The 20,349-nt window shown below is 40.1% G+C and overlaps 1 protein-coding gene across 6 annotated transcripts in view; it reads left to right on the top strand.

Moving 5' to 3' along the window:
- Positions 1-20,349, top strand: part of PKP4 (plakophilin 4) — a 214,697-nt gene that overhangs the window by 109,819 nt on the left and 84,529 nt on the right. For 4 of the 6 annotated variants that reach the window (XM_054043463.1, XM_054043461.1, XM_054043465.1 and 1 more), the window contains 3 exons: positions 8,483-8,614; positions 8,715-8,905; positions 9,828-10,386. In XM_054043463.1, coding sequence (XP_053899438.1) covers positions 8,483-8,614; positions 8,715-8,905; positions 9,828-10,386 — 882 coding nt within the window. The remainder of the gene's footprint in view (positions 1-8,482; positions 8,615-8,714; positions 8,906-9,827; positions 10,387-20,349) is intronic. The other 2 variants (XM_054043462.1, XM_054043466.1) reach the window with 2 other exon arrangements.

Below are 20,349 nucleotides of genomic sequence, written 5' to 3'. Positions count from 1 at the left end.
TCATCTGTTTTTCATCCTGAGTACCACCAGTTTACCTGGTTAGTCCTTTACCAGGGTTTGGGAGAAGTTTCATTGTCTTTAGCTGTCACATAAAATTTTGATTTTTTTTTAAAGCAAATTAAAATATTCTAGCACTCCCTCCTTGTCTCTCCCATCTCAGTCTCCAGGCCCAAACTTTGGCTTACTCCAGAGATTTACTTCTTATCAATGCTCCTGTGCTAGTAAATGCCTCTGAAAGAAAATCTTTTGACCAGGTGGACTTTCTGAACTACTAACTTTTTCTCTCCTGTAGTTCTGCTATATTCCTTGCTAAAGAGCATTTATCCAGATTTAGAGTCCCCTGTCCACAATCCTAGCCTCTTACTAGGTACCACATTCTTAAAACTCTTACCTGACCTCTGCTTCTCGGGGCTCTATCTCTGGTTCCCCTGTCTGGGTGATCTCACACAGTTATGTCTCACCTATCATTTCTACACTGATTACTGACATTTCTGTTTCTCTCCATCCTAATGCACCTCTATTTTTCATCAACGTTAACATGACACTTAATCTTTCCTCCAAAACCCCACTAATTTCTCCATTTTCTGTTGCAGTTGAACACACATAAACATTGTCCCTGTATCCTAAGACCATAAACTAGAGGTCACCTTCAATTTGTCTTGCACATCTAGGTTATGTTGAGAACTTGCATTTTTTCCCCTATAGTATTTCTAAGATCTCTTTCTTTCTGTGCTGCCAGGCAAAACTCTCATCTGAGCGTTTATCTCTTGTCATGATTACTGTACCTGCTTCCTCTTCAGCCTCTTTGAGACTCGTATTGGCCCTTCAAATTATTCAGAACACAGCTACTGAGCCCATCCTCTTCATCCATTGCTCTGACAGCACCTGTTCCATTGAATTCCTCCACTGACCTATCCTGATTCACGACATTAATTTCTATTTCCTTCAAGACCCTTCAAATTGTGCTCTACCACTTGTCTTGCATTGCTTTTTATAACATATTTCCCCACTTCCTTGTCTTTTCCAGCCTTGTCTGCCCTTTTGTCAGCTACACGTGCATTTGCACACACACTCCTTTTCATGCAGTCTTCTGCAGTTCTTTTTAGGAATGGGAAGATCTCCCTGTACTCATCTCTAAGATCACTACATTATCGTCCCTTCCAATTGTCATCTCAATATCCACCTCTGATGTGACATTTACAAGAAATCAATAAATTAATGATAGCTTAGTTGAGGAGCAAATGGGCATATTTTCTCTGTTTATAATTGTGTGTGTGTGTGTGTGTGTGTGTGTGTGTGTGTGTGTAGAACTGTATCCTTCGCTTTCCCATCTTTATGCCCCTTATCTTAAATCATAAGCTCTTCATGGCAGCGAACAGCAACTTTGTTTGTCCAGTACCCCAATCCTTGAGATGCTATTGCAATATAAATATTTAATAATAAAATAACAAATTATGACCTCATGCTAGGTGTGAGAAGGGGAGATATACACTGCTGCATTTGGCAAAATTAACATGAATTTTTCCCACAGTGGTTAATCCTGTATTTTCATTGGCTTTCTTAGCAATCCTCATGGAAATACCTTTCACAAAACCAATCTTCAATAAAGTAGACAGTCTGATAATAGCACAGAAAAAAGTGGTGCTTCAGACATGGCACCAAGATGGTCAGGTCTTTCCAACCAAGAATCTAGCTACTGCAGTAAAATAGGCAGGAGGGGTCCTTGTCTCATAAGTATGCAGCTTCTGTAGTAATACCGGTATCCAGTTGGAGATTATTCTTTGAATAATGGCTTTCTGTTTTGTGTTCTTATTTGAAGTTTATACATTTTTAACAAATTACAATATGAGACAAAATAAAGTGATAAAATAGCATGTCGAAATGCCTTAAAGATTTTACCAGGATATCTTTTAAAAAAAACAAAAACAAAGATCAAATATCACCTACTGTATTTCCAAATAACCTGTAGCCTTACAAGGCATAGGTCCAAATCTATATATATTTTCAGAATATTCATGGGATCCTAAAATGGCCTTTTCAGATATAGTCTTCAGTTATGGCTTGGGATGCCAGAAGTAAGAGAAACAAGATTACTGAAGTACTGAACAAACAAATTAATTTAAAAATGTAATGGCACTGGCAATATAGCCGGCATTATGCACTTAGCCAAAGTCAGGGTTTTTGATTTTGAGATTATTTTCTTGGGGAGGATCTTGTAAAGGATACTAGGGGTAACCCACAGTGTTTGAAAAATGCCAAGAGTTTTTCTTTTGTTTTATTTTATTTTAAATTTTTTACTAGAGAGCCAACGTTGATGGTTTAATATTCCTTTTTCAGGCTGATAGCTCTAATAAATCAGCACCCCTTTAATGCTATGTATTTAATGTAGTTCTTGGAAAGAGCCTAAGTCATGCTGCATTAAAATGAATGAACCATCTTCAAAATAGTTGAGCAGTCTACATTGCTGAGAAAAGTTAATACTTTTATTTCACTATCAAACCCTTTAACATTTTATGACCAGCCTGTTATTTTGTAATGTATGCCATTACAGTAAATGTTTGAAATATCCTTATCTTTTAAAGAATTGATGGTGAATTGAAAGGGTAGGTTTAAAAATAGCAACTATTAGACTTTTATCTTCAAGATTCAAATTGGAACTCTTTGAAGATGTAAACAACTACATGCATTTCTTTTGAAAAGAGTGAAAATCAAATTGCCTCCACCTTTGTTCTGTTACATTGAATAGAAACCTACTGTATGTGAATCCACATTTCTACAAAGTGTCAACATTATCATAATGTTGTGACTTTCATCACTTTATTTTCAATTTATCTGAAAAATTCTTGAAAGAAAAACCAGTTTTGATTCCACAAGATCACATTCTGGAATCCATTATCACATAATCATATGAAACATAATTTCCTTTGATACTTGTTGAGAGAGATGACTCTTTATGGTTCCTTTTATTAGAACTGAAGAATTTTTAAGCAATGAGAACATTTATTTTAAAATACCTTTTCTAAATCATAGGAATTACCATGTCACACCTGATCCTTTGTCCATTTAGTCAGATATCTGGTCTCTGACAGTGTCTGTAGTAGATACTTAAGAGCAAAATGTTTAAAAACCCCAATTCTCTCAATTAGAGAATAACATGCCAATATGGGAAATTTTGTCTTAATCCCCACAGAGGTTGGTTCATGCCCTGATAGATGAAGGTTTTTATCGCTCCATCACTGTGTTTTTTAAAATATCCAACATTTCTTTGAATGAATCCTACTATGCTCATGGCCTCAATGATAGCTTGTGACTATGAGTTCCACAGATTAATTAATTATGTTAAAAACCAATAAAAGTTTTTTTTTTAAATATGTTGCCATTCATTGAAATGGAAAGTCCCCTAGTTCTTGTGTTATGAGACAGTGTAAATAGGAGAGCCCAATTTACTTTCATCAAGTATAATATGGTCACTTCTTTAATCTACTTTCTAAACCAGGGGTTCTCAAACTTCATTGCACCGTGATACCCTTCTGACAACAAAAATTATTACATGACCTTTGGAGGGGGGATCAAAGCCTGAGCCCACTCAAGCCTCATCGCCCCAGGGAAGGCTGGAGGGTCCAAAGCCCAAACCCCACTGCCTCTGGCGGGAGGGGGAAGGGAGACCAAAGCCGAAGCCAAAAGGCCCAGGGCTTGGGCTTCGGTCCCAGACAGTGGGGCTCGGGCTTTGGCTTTAGCCCCAGGACCCAGAAAGTCTAAGGAAACCCTGGCAACCCCATTAAAATGGGTTTGGGACCCACTTTGAGGTCCAGACCCAGAGTTTGAGAGCCCCTGTTCTAAACTGATCATTTTCATTGCCCATTTGGGGACCACTTCTATTTCTGCTATATCTTTCTGAGGCCAGGTAAACAGAACTTGACACAATATTCTAGTTGAGGAAGCATCACTGACAAAATATGTTCATTGTTACTTTTTTATCCCATTCTTTATATGTCCTAAGATTTTTTTTTTTTTTCTCTTTTGACCAAGGAGGAGCACTGAGCAGAAGTCCACATGACACACAGGTCTTTTTTTTTCCTGAGTGATTACAGTTAATGTAGGAGCCTTCATTGTGCATGAGTGTTAGGAATACTGTGAACTAATGTGCATTGCCTTGCATTGGATCGCCCTGAATTTCGTCAACCATAGTGATGATAACTGACTATTTCTAAATATTCTGTTTTGTCTCTAATCCATATTCTAATCAATAACAGTACTTTCTCACCCATAATTAACTAATTTTTCTTAATGGCTTCTTAAGACAGTCAATTTTTTTTTGAAAATCAAAATAACTTATAACAAAGTTATTCACTTTAAAATTCTAGATAGTTAAAAAATGGTAGATTAGAGAGAAGCACAAATTTCCTTCACAGAAGCCCAGCTGGTTTGTCCATATCATCTCTTCGTCTGTGTGTATTATAATTCTATTTTTAATTTTTTTAAATGAAATTTACTTGATACTGAAATAACACTCATTCGTGTCATTTCCAGAATCACTCTAGCACCTTTATAGAATTCAATTACAAAGTTTGCTGCTCTCTAACCTCTGGTATAGAAGCCAATTTTAAGGCGATTCCTTATTATTATTAGCAATTCAACCACTTCATTCTTAAATTACTTCAGAACTCTTGGGTACATACTATCCAGCCCTCAGAAATGGTTGTTCTTTACCAGAGTGTTCTAGCATCATCTCTTTTAATATCCCCATTTCTGAAATTATCTCAGCTTTATTATCTGAAATGAATAAGTCCAGGTTAGGTGTCTCCCAAACATCCTCCACTCTGAAGACTGATGCAATTAAATAATTTTACTTCTCTGCATTGTTATTACCCTTGTCAATTGCTCATTTTTTTCCTGGTAGTTCAGTCAACTTATCAATTCTTTCATAAGTTGCTTGCTTCTGAAGTACTTAAAAAAATTCTTTGTTTTATTCTCTTCAGCTATTTGCTTTATATATACCTTTTTGACTGGATTTCCATTTTCTCAGGGATACCAATTTGACTTAAATAATCTCTTAAACCTTGCAGTTTAACCATACTGGTTATTTCCTTGGCTTCCTACATCTTCTTTTGGGGCTTGATACTGCAAGGTACTGAACACTCTGGCCCCAGTCCAGCAAAACATTTAAGTATATGGTGACTACACACATGCTTAAATTAAAGTTAATGGAGTCAGGGCCGGCTCTAGGTTTTTTGCCGCCCCTGAAATTGTGCTGCCCCCAGCATGTGCTTGGTTTTCTGGTGCCTAGAGCTGGCCCTGAATGGAGTAAAGGAATCTCAGCTCCAAACATTTAGATCTGCAATACTGAGTTCATATGATAGCATTGCCTTCTCAAATATTCCTGAAGTTCAGTGGGCACTGGGTCTCAGATCCCATAAATGTGAATGTACAGGGACATTTCCTTCACAGAAGCCAGAACTAGTTATTTATGTCTATTGCAACTGGCTCCAGTCCCCCTTTGGCCAGTCACTAGTATGTAGTAAGTGAACACAAATATGCTTGTGCTTCTAAGCTAGCTGGATCTGGGTAGAGTCTAATCACTGGTTTGTAGCTCTTGTCTCTCTAGGCCACACTCCCAGGCACAGGTTTCTTGTGTGAGCCCTTTGAAATGTGGGATGCCACAGTCCAGCTGCTCTAGTCCCTAAATGCAGTTCCTCAGACCTCACAATACCCCTAGTTGCTTACACCCACTCCCTTAAAGTTCTACCTAGCTGGCTCCTAATTTAACCTCTTTGGGAACAATGGGACATGAGTGCAAGGAACACAGGCCTAGCAAAGGAATTTCTTAACTACAGTCACTTTACTCTTAAGCACTAGAGAGTTACAGATCTTTGCAAAATAATAAAAGTCCTGAGCTCCAACCACTGCCTGACCCGGGCTCCTAAGACTGATCTCCCCCTTCTTTGAATCTGCATTCTTGTTAGAATTACTGGCTAGGCATAATTCTTCCTGCCTACCTTCTGTCTCTCCAGCCCAGTCATCTTGCATGTGGCAATGGATTTGTCTTCCACCCTTCTGCCCCGAGAAGCACTTTTTCCTTAAATATAGTCTCCAGGTCGAGGAAACTCCAGCCCCTTCTCTCAGTCAGGCTTGTGTGTAGGGAGTAGATTGTTTCATGGTTATGGGCTGGTAACTGAAGGACAATCAGAGTCAATGCCCTCAGTTATTGTCTTGATAATGACTTCTGAGATCATCCTTCAAGGAGATGTCAAGCATCTTTCTTGGGCACGGTGGCTTTCTGGAATACATCATAATAACCTTGCCTTGTGCAAGGTTTAACATGGGTTTAGTACTACAACATGGAGATCACAATGGTTTGACCTATACATATCCCACTCTGTCACAGAAGGTGTCTGCATCTTAATTGCCAGCCTCATGAATGTCTGGATGCCCAACATTTCAGAAACCATATCATAGGTTAAAAATGTCCCTCTTATTTGACACCCCATTACACATTTAAACTTCATCTACATTTGTCTCCGGTCTTGAAAAACTTTTAGATAATGAAAGCAAAGCACCCAATATTTTGGGAGAAATCATGTTTATTGAATGTAAAATACTCATTGACATCTTGAAGCCATTCAGCAACCATCTTAAATGAAATTTATCTAACGGGGTTGTTGGCATCTTGTAAAATCCATTTATTGGTAGCAAAATCACTTCTGAAGGAATGAAAACATACTACTTGAAACTTGTTATTGAAATATATCTGCAGAGATTATTTTCTCTTGAAAATACAAAACATTAAAACTGATCCCAGAAGAGGAACTAGTGATTGTCTCAGCATCTAATATCTGCACTACAAAACAGAATAAATTTGGGTTTAGGTGTAACTATAGATGTTTATTTATGTTGGAATGGATACCCCCTTGTAGATGTGAGTACCCTTTCCACTTTGCCTATCATTTAATGGAGCTATGTACTTTTTTGGCAGGAGAGAATATTGTTATAATGATAACTGATCACATGAGTGAAAAATAGGGGCAAAAATGATAGATCTACAGAACAAAGGGTCTTATGCTGCTCAAAACTGGAAGTATAAGCTTGTCATGCAAATAGAATTAAAAAAAAACAAATTGATTTAATGAAGGAATTATTTGAAGGAATAGTGTAAGGCTGAAATTACACACACCTTTTCTTTATATATTAAAGTCAATGTAATTCTTACATAAGATAGATTTCCCAAACTAAAAGTTTTAATGCTCTATTTTCTTGTTAAAATACTATAATCAACACTAGTAACACATCTTTTGTAAAGCACCATTCAGTAAAACTGCTTGTGTGCTCAGAAGAAAATAGACATAATAAGGAAAGTTGTTCAAGGATTGTTTCAGATTTTTCACTGATTTATGGTAGACAGTATGGTTCTGATCTGAAATGTAATTAAAATATAGTCATAGGTTGTCCTGTTTGCTGTGTCTCAATGATTCTTATCAAATGTGAAAGTTTACATGTAAACATAGTTTTTTGAACTCTGTTCTGCAATCTCAAATTGGGATCTGAAAGTAAAGCTGGATTCTTTCCTTTAGACATTATCATTCATAATAATAAAGGTTATTCAAGCCAAATTAGGTTCTTAGAGGCACTTGTGTGTAGGCTCATTTTACTCAACTGATTTTTATGTGCATAAATGACTTTGTAAACATTTATGTTGGTGATGCAAAAGTAGGAATATAATTCAGACAGCCTTTTAATTATGTTGGTCCTGTAGTAATAAAGGAGTTAACAAATAAAAACTTATTGGCACTACAATCTGCAGATTGACACACACAGAGAATAAGGCTATGTCTACACCAGAGACCTTACAGCTGTACCACTGCAGCTGCTCTGTTGTAAGGTGTCCCATGTAGCTGCTCTTTGCCAACAGGAGAGAGCTCTCCTGTCAACATGATTAAATCACCCTCAACGTACAGCAGTAGCTATGTCACCAGTAGAACATCTCCCAGCAATGTAGCGCTGTCCACGCCAGAGCTTCTGTCGATGAAACTTATGCTGGTAGGGGGGAGAGGGTATTTTTTTCACACCCCGATGTAACAAAAGTTTGACCAACGAAAGTGCTAGTGTAGATATCCATTCAATTAGAAGGTGCCATTTTTGCAGTCACTTCATAGTAGAATCACATCTTAAATAATACGCTGCATAGTTGTGAGATATGAATCTGCATTTTGCATCAAAATAGGCAGGGGAAGTATAACAAAACTCAAAATTTTATACCACCTTCAAAAATGTAAGAAACTAGCTTGAAGAGCTTCTCATGTGTAAGGTTCAGATAAATTGCATATGATTAGTTGGTACTGACATACCAATGGAACTGTGCCTCTCCTATTATATAGCATCTAAGTTCTTTGTAACAGGTGGTTTATAAGACAATAACAAAGTACTAGAAAAGTACTGTCAGTTATATAAGCAACGTTAGCTTTAACTAATTGAACTCTGCTTTCAGATGTGCCAACTACAGATGTAAGCAAACCCAGAGTGTCTGAGAGTGTCCATATCAATACTTATCAGGTTAGAACAGAGCCAGAACAAGGGAACCTCTGCTCACCAGAACAGACATCTCTCCATGAAAGTGAGGGTCTGTTGTACTCATTTTAAATACTGAAAGTTTATTTCTTTATTGATTGTGTCAGAATTGTGTAATAGCTTTTTTTCTCATACTGGTTTTATATCTGCAGGGTCAGTAGGTAACTCAAGAAGTTCAACACAAATGAATTCTTATTCTGACAGTGGTTATCAGGAAGTAAGCAGTTTCCATAACAGCCAGAACTTGGGCAAGTCAGAAAATAGACAGCAGCATTCACTTACTGGAACCACTAGTAATCATTTGGTGAGAAACTCACGGGCTGAAGGACAAACTTTAGTTCAGGTACGCAACATAACAAATGCTTTTTTCAGCTTCGTTGTTGCTCTGAAATACATTTTGAACACAAATATATGCCTAGTTCTAGATTTTTTATTATAGGCAAGAATTAATAAAGTTCCTTTGAAACATTTCAAATTAATTAAATAGTAACATTTTTCTGGGTAAATAGTAATCTAAGTGGTAGACAGCCAGAAGAGTATTTATTTACTAAAATTATTATGCATCCAGTGTTGGTATTGTAACTGAAACCCAATAAACTCTTCTAAGTACAGCAGGCAAAAGAGTACATTATTTGTATCCTAACTCGATAAAACCGCAATTGAAGCAATTTAACTTTAGGGAAGACAAAAATCTTAATCATAGATTTATGCCTCTGTTTAAGTCTTATGTTAAAGACAGGCAATGTTTGTTTTATCTCCTTCTGCTACCCTTTGTTTTTTCAGCTCTTTCTTGAATCACAGACTGGTATCAGTCCTACTTTCTTTCAGTTTTATCTCCTTTATAATAGAACTATATATATAACTACAGATAGGATTCAACACTAATTAGTTATTAGAACTGGGGGTGAAAAAATGTTAGTATGTTAACAAAAAAAGAAGCGGAGACGCACTCAGAAGTACAAAATGGAGTGATATCAGTCTTCATATTTTGATTTGATATTATGGAATATTCTAGATGGAGAAGAGGTGGAGAATAAGTGAAGAATTCAACTAATGTGTTTTCCCAGGGAGAAAGACATAATATAAAGGAAATGTAAGAAGTAGAGAGACTGTAAATTTAATCCTTACTTGTGTGGTCAGTTTTATACTGTATTGAATGATATGCTTTTTCCGATGGCTTTTCTGTTTCAATAAAAAATGAAAATAATCACAGAGCCAAAATATTTGAAATTAATAAAACTCATTTTGTTTTTCTTCTTAAATAGCCCTCCGTAAATATTGCTGCCAACCGAGCGATGAGACGTGTTAGTTCTGTTCCATCCAGAGCACAGTCTCCTTCTTATGTTATCAGCACAGGTGTTTCTCCTTCAAGGGGGTCACTAAGAACTTCTGTAGGAAGTGGTTATGGTTCTCCATCAGTTACTGAATCACGACCCCTTACTTCTAGTGCATATTCATCCACTACATTACCTGTACAGCGAGCAACATCTCCCTATACAACACAGAGACCTGCTTCACCAGCAGCTGTACGGCGGATCGGTTCAGTCACATCTAGGCAGGCAGCTAACCCCAGTGGAGGAACTTCTCAATACCAAACATCTGTCAGAGTGGGCTCACCTCTTGCCCTAACTGATGCACAGACAAGAGTAGCTTCTCCATCTCAAGCCCAGATGGGATCTTCTTCCCCAAAACGCGCTGGCATGACTGCAGTTCCACAGCATTTGGGAACAACATTACAAAGAACAATTCATGACATTGACCACTATGGACAGCAATATGATATCTATGAGAGAATGGTACCACCACGTCCAGATAGCCTTACAGGTTAGTAAAAAGGTAAAGACGCTGCTTAAAACTTCGTGCACACTTTCATGTGTAGAAAATCAGTAATGCAGTCATAAATATACAAAGTAAACACTGTGGTGTAAAAAAAACAACAACAGTTATTCTAGGTTCTTCAGACAAGTTATAATTGCTGATGTATCAAATGGTGTATTGCATTCATATTTGTGACCGTGGAAGTTTGTAGCAAATGCCATATTTTCTCTCAATTCAACAAATTATGATAGTGATGTACAACATAGCATGTTTTCTGAACTTTTATTTTATTATGAAGTTGCAAGATTGTTCCAAAAAATATGGACTGTATTAGAAGTCAAGTTGTACCTAAATACATATAGAGCTTATAAACAAAGTTACAAGTGGTGCAGGTAATCGTACATTAAACCTAACTTTGTTTTAAAGTAATTTAAATTAGCTCATGAATCTCAAAGCACTTCACAACAAATTAAGTATTAGCATTACGGTGATGGTCTAGGCAAATGGAGCAGCTATTATATGTATAGACATAGTTCATATACAGCCTTTTTTGAGAAGGTTATTCCTGAGGGGATTCTGCACCAAAAAATTAAAAATTCTGTGCCAAAAAATTAAAATTCTGCACACAATATTTTAAAATTTATGCAAAATTCTGCAAGTTTTATTTGTCAATAAATAAATGCAGAGGCTCCAGCATGGCAATGGGGAACACAGGGCACTGGCTGTACGAAGATGAGAGTTCACCCTCCAGCCTCCCCACCCCAGGACATGGACTCAGTAGTGAGGCTGCAACCAACCCTGACACAGCACAAGTCCTGGGCCTGCCCCAGAAACACCCTGGGGTCCTGCCCCAGATGTGGGGCAGGCAGGCTCAACCGGGCAGGATCCAAGTGTGGAGGGACTCTGTGTGTGGGATCCAGGTGTGAGTTGAGAGGATTCTGTGTGGGACAGTCCTGATGCAGGTAGTTCAGTGTGGAGTCTAGGTGTGGGAGGACCTGGATGCACAGAGGCTCGTTGGAGGGGTTCCATGTGCAGGGGAAATGGGACTCTGCAGGGACTTCCAAGTGAAAGTGGTGGGGGCTCAGTGTAGGAGTCTGGGTGTGGGGGACTCAGCAGGGGGGCTGGGAGCTGGGGGAGTGGGGCTTGGTGGGGTGGGGGTCTGATGCAGCTAGTTGAGGGTCTGGATATGGGGGCTCAGGCTTGTCAGGGTGGGGGTTTGAGTGCAGGGAGTTCAATGGGGGGTGGTCTGGATGCAGGGGTGGGGGACCAGAGGCAGGGGTCTGGGTGCAGGGAGACTGCAGATGCAGGGGTTGAGGTTCAATGGGATGGGGTTGGGGCATGGCGGACTAGGGGGGTTCTGGGTGAGGGTCAGGCTTGGTAGGGGGTCTGGGTATGAGAGATCCAGATGCATGGAGGTTGGGCAGATGGGGGAGCAGCTCCCTGTTCAGTGACCTCTCCCTTGCAGCTGAGGAGCGATGCGGGCAGGAAACAGGGGAGGATGCTGAGCTTCCTGCAGCTGGGGGAGATTTCTGAGGGTGGGTCTGACATGGCCCCAGCCACTCCTTTCAGGGGAAGAGGAAGTCCCGTCCTCTCCTGCCTCCAGCCCAGCAGGGACTAGCAGCTGATCCCATCTCAAGGTAGGAGCCGCTGGTTGGGGTGTCCTCAGCCCTGGGGTGATTTAGCTCTCTGCTGGCTGCTCCAGGTGCCTGAAATGATGTACCTGTGCAGCAAGGGAGTGGTGTGTGACTGCTCTTGCAGTTTCCCTTTTCTTCCCTGTCAGAAAGTCATTTTTCTGCAGGGAAGCAAAGAAATCTTCAGGGGACATGAATTCTGGGCATGCACAATGGTGCAGAATTCCCTCTTGTTAGGTTAGTTACTTTAGACCTTGAGGTTGTACTTGTTGTTACCCTTTCTTGTCTCTTAATTTTCATTTAAAGAGCCACATGTGTGATCATGCAGTGAAAATCATGTTATTTCACTGTGAATGCACATTAAAGTGCTTGTTTAATTTTTCTTTATCACTAATAGTCCAGGCACTCCCCAATCTGTTCTCCCTGCCACTGCAGGAATTGGCTACCTGCTTCCCCTTTCAATCCCCTTCCTTTTCATAGGATTAATAATAACCTGCCAACTGATAAGGCAAAAATCAGTATTTAGCATGTAAACCTGGAAAATTTTGCAGTCAAAATTAATACAGTTTAGTGGATTTGGATAACCTATAGTGTGATAGTAATCCTTTATAGTAATAATACTTAGCATTTATCTTGTACTTTACATTTTTCAAAGTACTGTACAAATATTAACGTTTTAGTTTTGTACTGTGAGCAGTTTTACCACCTTAAACACATTGATCCATGGTCATGCACAGCCCTTAGGAAAAAGGACTCATTTGAGTAATTGACAAATCAAAACATTAGAAACAGATTTGTTAATGTTTTAATTTTTTTTTTTCCGTTTGAGAGCAGCAAGTAGCAACAGCTATAGTCTAGGATGCAGAACAGTTTCTCTTATAACCTCCACTAAAAGCTTTCCAAAGCATTTGTATTTGAAACTGAAATATTCTATGCTTTGTCTCTGTCCAAAGTTAAATTATTTTTAAAAGTTTGAATAAACTCCCTTCAGCAGTAATAAAAAGATGAGGAAATATATTTTTCCCAATATAAATTAGTTCTCATGTTTTTTCAGGGGGAATAAAGCAAAAACGCCTGAAACCTTAGACTCAAATTTATATGTGATCAGTTTTCTGACCACTGACACTATATCCACCTACTGGACCCACTCTAGGGGAGGAAATTTGGACAGGGGAGAAAAAGGTTAGTACTGCAGCAGCCTCTAGCACAATTCCAAAAAATGCACACTGCTGTAAAAGCTGAGAGAGGACATAGTAGAACAGCTGATCAGCTCCTCTCTTCCCTCTGGGTTTGTGGTCTCAGAAAAAGGTCAGTGTGTCCTGAGGAAACTGAATGCAGAATGGTTAAATGACTTGCCTGGGAGGTGACATAGTGATCTAGTGGACCTAACTGTAGGTTTAGAAGTTGGGAGACCTGAATTTTAATCCTAGTTCTGAGACTAGCTTCCTGATTTACTTTGGATGAGTCACTTAAGCTTTCTGTCCCCACCATCTAGATAATTTTTTCTGCCCCAGTTTTAATGTCCCTTGAAGCCCTGATGCCAACCAGAGAGTTTCCTCTCAGACATCATAGTAGGGCAGGTTTGAGATTTCTTTGAAAAAGGTATTAAAATACAAGTTAAGGTATAATATCACTTCTTTCTCCAAGAATCATAATTTGGAGTTGTGTAATAATGTCCCTCATTTTATCTACTCATCTGAGTCCAAATATTAACTTTTTGTGTAACTATAATTAATAGTTATTAAAACACAGTGCCTAGAATTATGACCTATGTACAGGAGGCATGATTGCAATTCCATCTGAATTTTATAAAATGGATTGGAAAAAAGCTGTTTGAAGTGTGACTAAAACACTACTTTCTCTGGACTATGAAATTTCTGTGGACTGGCACCTTTCACTGTTTCTCCTGAACCCCACCTGATTTTGTCAACAAAGCTGATCATATTTCTGTATGACTAGTTGCAGAACCTATATTTTCACTTTCTTATTTACTAACTATTATTGTATGACTGATTAATTCTGTAGTTTGTGTTTGTGTAATTATTTGTATTTAGGGAGGGATTTTGGATCAATTGTGTTTATAGTCCTGTGGGAGTGAAATCTAGCATTAGTGCAACTCTGAGGTTGCGGGGGTGGGAATCAAAATTAACAAATCAGGGAAAGACGAGTAAAGGGTGCAAAGTTAGTCTGAGAAACTGATGCATATTGAACCACAGGAGATAGGTATTCAAAGAAAAAGTATATTTGAGGGTAATCCTTTTAAAGAATATAGTTAAGTCCATGGAACTAATGAAGTCACCCAAAGACTAGGGATGAAAAGAGAAGAGGAGAGAGCCAAGAATGGAAGGAAACTTGAGAGAGCTCCAACAGAGAGAGAGAGAGAGAGAGAGAGAGAATGGAAACAAGATAATGTCATTGAAAGATGCTGAAAGAGTGGCCAGAATGAGAGGAAGAGAACCAAGGGAGGGAGGACAAGTCACAGAAGCTAACGGAGGAGTGTGTGTCTGGTATCAATGGCAGCAGAAAGTTTGAGCATGGAATATAAGCCTCAAAAATTAGCCATAAAGAGGTCATTTCAAATTTTGAGAGCGCTTTCAAGAGATTGGAATGGGCTGAAGCCAAATTGGAATGGGTAAAATACAGAGTCTGAGGTGAGAGAGGTAATACATATCTTGTAAACACAGTCTACTCAATGAGTTTGAAGCTAAAGGAGAATAAGTGAAGACAGGATAGTTGTTGGAAGAACAGGCAGAGTCAAGGTTAGGATTTTTATATTTAAAAGATGGAGATACCAGGGTATATTTGAATACACTTTTATCAGAGGAAAAGGAAGGAAGGTTAGCAGTCCAGAAAGAAAATAGGGCCTAAGAGACAGAGGGCTGGTCTACACTGGCGGGGAGGGGGAGAAAATCAATCCAAGATACGCAACTTCAGCTACGCGAATAGCGTAGCTGAAGTCGAAGTATCTTGGATCGAATTACCTGGGGTCCAGACGGCGCGGGATCGATGGCTGCAGCTCCCCCGTCGACTGCGCTACCGCCGCTCGCTCTGGTGGAGTTCCAGAGTCGACAGTGAGCGCATTCAGGGATCAATATATCGCGTCTTAATGAGACGCGATATATTGATCCCGGATAAATCGATTGCTACCCGCCGATACGGCAGGTAGTGAAGACGTACCCAGAGAGAGGGGTTGGGTATTAGGTTAGGTAGAATTATAGATACAGCATTGCTGATCTTTAACAGAATCTCTGGTGTGGAGGACAGTAAACTGCCACACAGGATTTACAGGAGATAAGGGGGAAGCTTGCATAGTGGTACCAGGGCAAAATCTTGTTCTTAGAAAATGTGCAGATCTGGCCATATATATCTTATCAGCTAGTCAAACTACCAAATGACTGAATGTATTGTTAAAAATAAAGTAAATAAATTATCTTCCCAATAAAGTTACAGTAGACTTTTCAACATACCCTTATTAACTGGCTTTTTCTACAAAAAGAAGAACAGGAGTACTTGTGGCACCTTAGAGACTAACAAATTTATTAGAGCATAAGCTTTCGTGGACTACAGCCCACTTCTTCGGATGCATATAGAATGGAACATATATTGAGGAGATATATATACACACACACAGAGAGCATAAACAGGTGGGAGTTGTCTTACCAACTCTGAGAGGCCAATTAATTAAGAGGGGAAAAAAAAAAACTTTTGAAGTGATAGAATTGATATGCAAACTAGACACAATCAACTCCGGTTTGAATAAGGACTGGGAATGGCTGAGCCATTACAAACATTGACTCAATCTCCCCTTGTAAGTACTCTCACACTTATTATCAAACTGTCTGAACTGGGCTAGCTTGATTATCACTTCAAAAGTTTTTTTTTTTTTTTCCTCTTAATTAATTGGCCTCTCAGAGTTGGTAAGGCAACTCCCACCTGTTTATGCTCTCTGTGTGTGTGTATATATATCTCCTCAATATATGTTCCATTCTATATGCATCCGAAGAAGTGGGCTGTAGTCCACGAAAGCTTATGCTCTAATAAATTTGTTAGTCTCTAAGGTGCCACAAGTACTCCTGTTCTTCTTTTTGCGGATACAGACTAACACGGCTGTTACTCTGAAACCTGGCTTTTTCTAGTTAGTTCAAGGATTGAACAAATCTGTCTGAATGCATGTTTACAATTATGGCAATATGAACTGCCATGGGATTAGTCATTTTCAAAACTAACATAATTAATTAGCTGGATGGATCTTCTATTTTATTTAATTCCATTTTATTTGTGGTAAAAACAACAAGGAGTCTGGTGGCACCTTAAAGACTAACAGATTTATTTGGGCATAAGCTTTCGTGAGTAAAAACCTCACTTCTTCGGATGCATAGAGTGAAAGTTACAGATGCAGGCATTATATACAGACACATGGAGAGCAGGGAGTTACTTCACAAGTGGAGAACCAGTGTTGACAGGGCCAATTCTATCAGGGTGGATGTAGTCCACTCCCAATAATAGATGAGGAGGTGTCAATTCCAGGAGAGGAAAAGCTGCTTCTGTAGTGAGCCAGCCACTCCCAGTCCCTATTCAAGCCCAGATTAATGGTGTTGAATTTGCAAATGAATTTTAGTTCTGCTGTTTCTCTTTGAAGTCTGTTTCTGAAGTTTTTTTGTTCAATGATAGTGACTTTTAAATCTGTAATAGAATGACCAGTGAGATTGAAGTGTTCACTTACTGGCTTATGTATGTTACCATTCCTGATGTCCGATTTGTGACCATTTATTCTTTTGCGGAGGGACTGTCCCGTTTGGCCAATGTACATGGCAGAGGGGCATTGCTGGCACATGATGGCATATATGACATTAGAGGATGTGCAGGTGAATGAGCCCCTGATGGTGTGGCTGATGTGGTTGGGTCCTCTGATGCTGTTGCCAGAGTAGATATGGGGACAGAGTAGGCAACGAGGTTTGCTACAGGGATAGGTTCCTGGGTTGGTGTTTCTGTGGTGTGGTGTGTAGTTGCTGGTGAGTATTTGCTTCAGGTTGGGGGGTTGTCTGTAAGCGAGGACCGGCCCGCCTCCCAAGGTCTGTGAGAGTGAGGGATCATTTTCCAGGATAGGTTGTAGATCGTGGATAATGCGCTGGAGAGGTTTTAGCTGGGGGCTGTATGTGATGGCCAGTGGTGTTCTGTTATTGTCCTTGTTGGGCCTGTCCTGCAGTAAGTGATTTCTGGGTACCCGTCTTGCTCTGTCAATCTGTTTCCTCACTTCCCCAGGTGGGTATTGTAGTTTTACGAATGCATGATAAAGATCTTGTAGGTGTTTGTCTCTGTCTGAGGGGTTGGAGCAAATTCGGTTGTATCTTAGGGCTTGGCTGTAGACAATGGATCGTGTGATGTGTCTTGGATGGAAGCTGGAGGCATGTAGGTACGTATAGCGGTCAGTAGGTTTCCGGTATAGGGTGGTGTTTATGTGACCATCAATTATTTGTACTGTAGTGTCCAGGAAGTGGATCTCTTGTGTGGACTGGTCCAGGCTGAAGTTGATGGTGGGGTGGAAATTGTTGAAGTCCAGGTGGAATTCTTCAAGGGCCTCCTTTCCGTGGGTCCATATGATGAAGATGGCATCAATATAGCTCAAGTAGAGGAGGGGCATTAGGGGACGAGAGCTGAGGAAGCGTTGTTCTAAGTCAGCCATAAAAATGTTGGCATACTGTGGGGCCATGCGAGTACCCATAGCAGTGCCACTGACTTGAAGGTATAAGTTGTCCCCAAATCTGAAGTGGTTGTGGGTGAGGACAAAGTCACAAAGCTCAGCCACCAGGCTTGCTGTGGCCTCATCAGGGATACTGTTCCTGACAGCTTGTAGTCCATCCTCATGTGGAATATTGGTATAAAGTGCTTCTACATCCATGGTGGCCAGGATGGTGTTTTCAGGAAGAACATCAATGCATTGTAGTTTCCTTAGGAAGTCGGTGGTGTCTCGAAGATAGCTGGGAGTGCTGGTAGCATAGGGTCTGAGGAGAGAGTCCAAATAGCCAGATAATCCTGCTGTCAGAGTGCCAATGCCTGAGATGATGGGGCGTCCAGTGTTTCCGGGTTTATGGATCTTGGGTAGCAGATAGAATACCCCTGGTCGGGGTTCTGCGGGTGTGTCCATGTAGATTTGTTCCCATACTGTAGCTGGGAGTTTCTTGAGCAGATGGTGTAGTTTCTTTTGGTATTCCTCAGTGGGATCAGAGGATAGTGGCCTGTAGAATGTGGTCTTGGAGAGTTGCCTGGCAGCCTCCTGTTCATAATCTGACCTGTTCATTATGACTACAGCACCTCCTTTGTCAGCCCCTTTGATGATAATGTCAGAGTTGTTTCTGAGGCTGTGGATGGCATTGCGTTCTGTACGGCTGAGGTTATGGGACAAGTGATGTTGTTTGTCCACAATTTCAGCCTGTGCACGTCTGCGGAAACACTCTATGTAGAGGTCCAGTCTGTCATTTCGACCGTCAGGAGGAGTCCACACAGAGTTCTTCTTCTTGTAGTGTTGGTAGGAGGGTTCCTGTGGGTCAGTGCACTGTTCAGTGGTGCATTGAAAATATTCCTTGAGTCGGAGACGACGAAAGTAAGCTTCCAGATCACCGCAGAACTGTATCATGTTCGTGGGGATGGTGGGACAGAAAGAGAGTCCCCGAGATAGGACAGACTCTTCTGCTGGGCTAAGTGTGTGGTTGGAAAGATTGACAATGTTGTTAGATGAGTTGAGGGTACCATTGTTATAGCCCCCAGTGGCAGGTATTAGTTTAGATAGCTTACAGTCCTTTTTCCTCTGTAGAGAAGTGAAGTGTGCATTGTAAATGGCTTGTCTCATTTTTGTAAAGTCCAGCCACGTGGAAGTTTGTGTAGAAGGCTGGTATTGTATGAGAGTCTCCAGTTCTCTCACCATACTCAGTGTAGTATGTTGATTGCAATGGATTTTTTACCTTCAGTCCTTTTGGTATGATGTCCATCTGTTTGCATTTGGAGAGGAAGATGATGTCTGTCTGTATCTGTGCAAGTTTTTTGTTGAGGTTGATGGATTTCCACTCCATACGGCTAAATTTAGTGCCTTGCATGGTGTCAAGTATCAGGGGGTAGCCGTGTTAGTCTGTATCTACAAAAACAACAAGGAGTCTGGTGGCACCTTAAAGACTAACAGATTTATTACTGACCGCTATACGTACCTACATGCCTCCAGCTTCCATCCAAGACACATCACACGATCCATTGTCTACAGCCAAGCCCTAAGATACAACCGAATTTGCTCCAACCCCTCAGACAGAGACAAACACCTACAAGATCTTTATCATGCATTCGTAAAATTACAATACCCACCTGGGGAAGTGAGGAAACAGATTGACAGAGCAAGACGGGTACCCAGAAATCACTTACTGCAGGACAGGCCCAACAAGGACAATAACAGAACACCACTGGCCATCACATACAGCCCCCAGCTAAAACCTCTCCAGCGCATTATCCACGATCTACAACCTATCCTGGAAAATGATCCCTCACTCTCACAGACCTTGGGAGGCGGGCCGGTCCTCGCTTACAGACAACCCCCCAACCTGAAGCAAATACTCACCAGCAACTACACACCACACCACAGAAACACCAACCCAGGAACCTATCCCTGTAGCAAACCTCGTTGCCTACTCTGTCCCCATATCTACTCTGGCAACAGCATCAGAGGACCCAACCACATCAGCCACACCATCAGGGGCTCATTCACCTGCACATCCTCTAATGTCATATATGCCATCATGTGCCAGCAATGCCCCTCTGCTATGTACATTGGCCAAACGGGACAGTCCCTCCGCAAAAGAATAAATGGACACAAATCGGACATCAGGAATGGTAACATACATAAGCCAGTAAGTGAACACTTCACTTCACTAAAATACACTTTATTTGTGGTGTAATCCTTTGATATATTATAGCTAAGGACATTAGAAGATGTTTATATTCTGAAAAAATACTTTCCTTTGAAATGCACTTGTCTTCTTTGCGTTAGTGATTAGCTTCTCTTTCTAAGTGTCTGCATTTATTGTAGCAGACTATTAATATATCACTACCATCTATTTTATTAACAGTAATTATTCCTTATAATACATATTTAAATATACTGAGATAGGCAAACAATATATATTTTTAATACAAATAAATGTGAACACGTACATCTAGAAACAAAGAACATAGACCATACTTACTGCTTCCCGGGATAGAATCACCCATCATGTGACTTTGAGAAAGATTGGGGTTCATGGTGGATAATAAGATGAATGAAAAGAGATAATGTTAAGGGAGGGTGACTTGATCAGTC

This window comes from Malaclemys terrapin, chromosome 11, assembly GCF_027887155.1.
Source record: "Malaclemys terrapin pileata isolate rMalTer1 chromosome 11, rMalTer1.hap1, whole genome shotgun sequence".
Taxonomy (NCBI): Eukaryota; Metazoa; Chordata; order Testudines; family Emydidae; genus Malaclemys; species Malaclemys terrapin.
The sequence above is the reverse complement of the archived record's forward strand: the minus strand, read 5'-3'. Positions and strand labels throughout refer to the sequence as shown.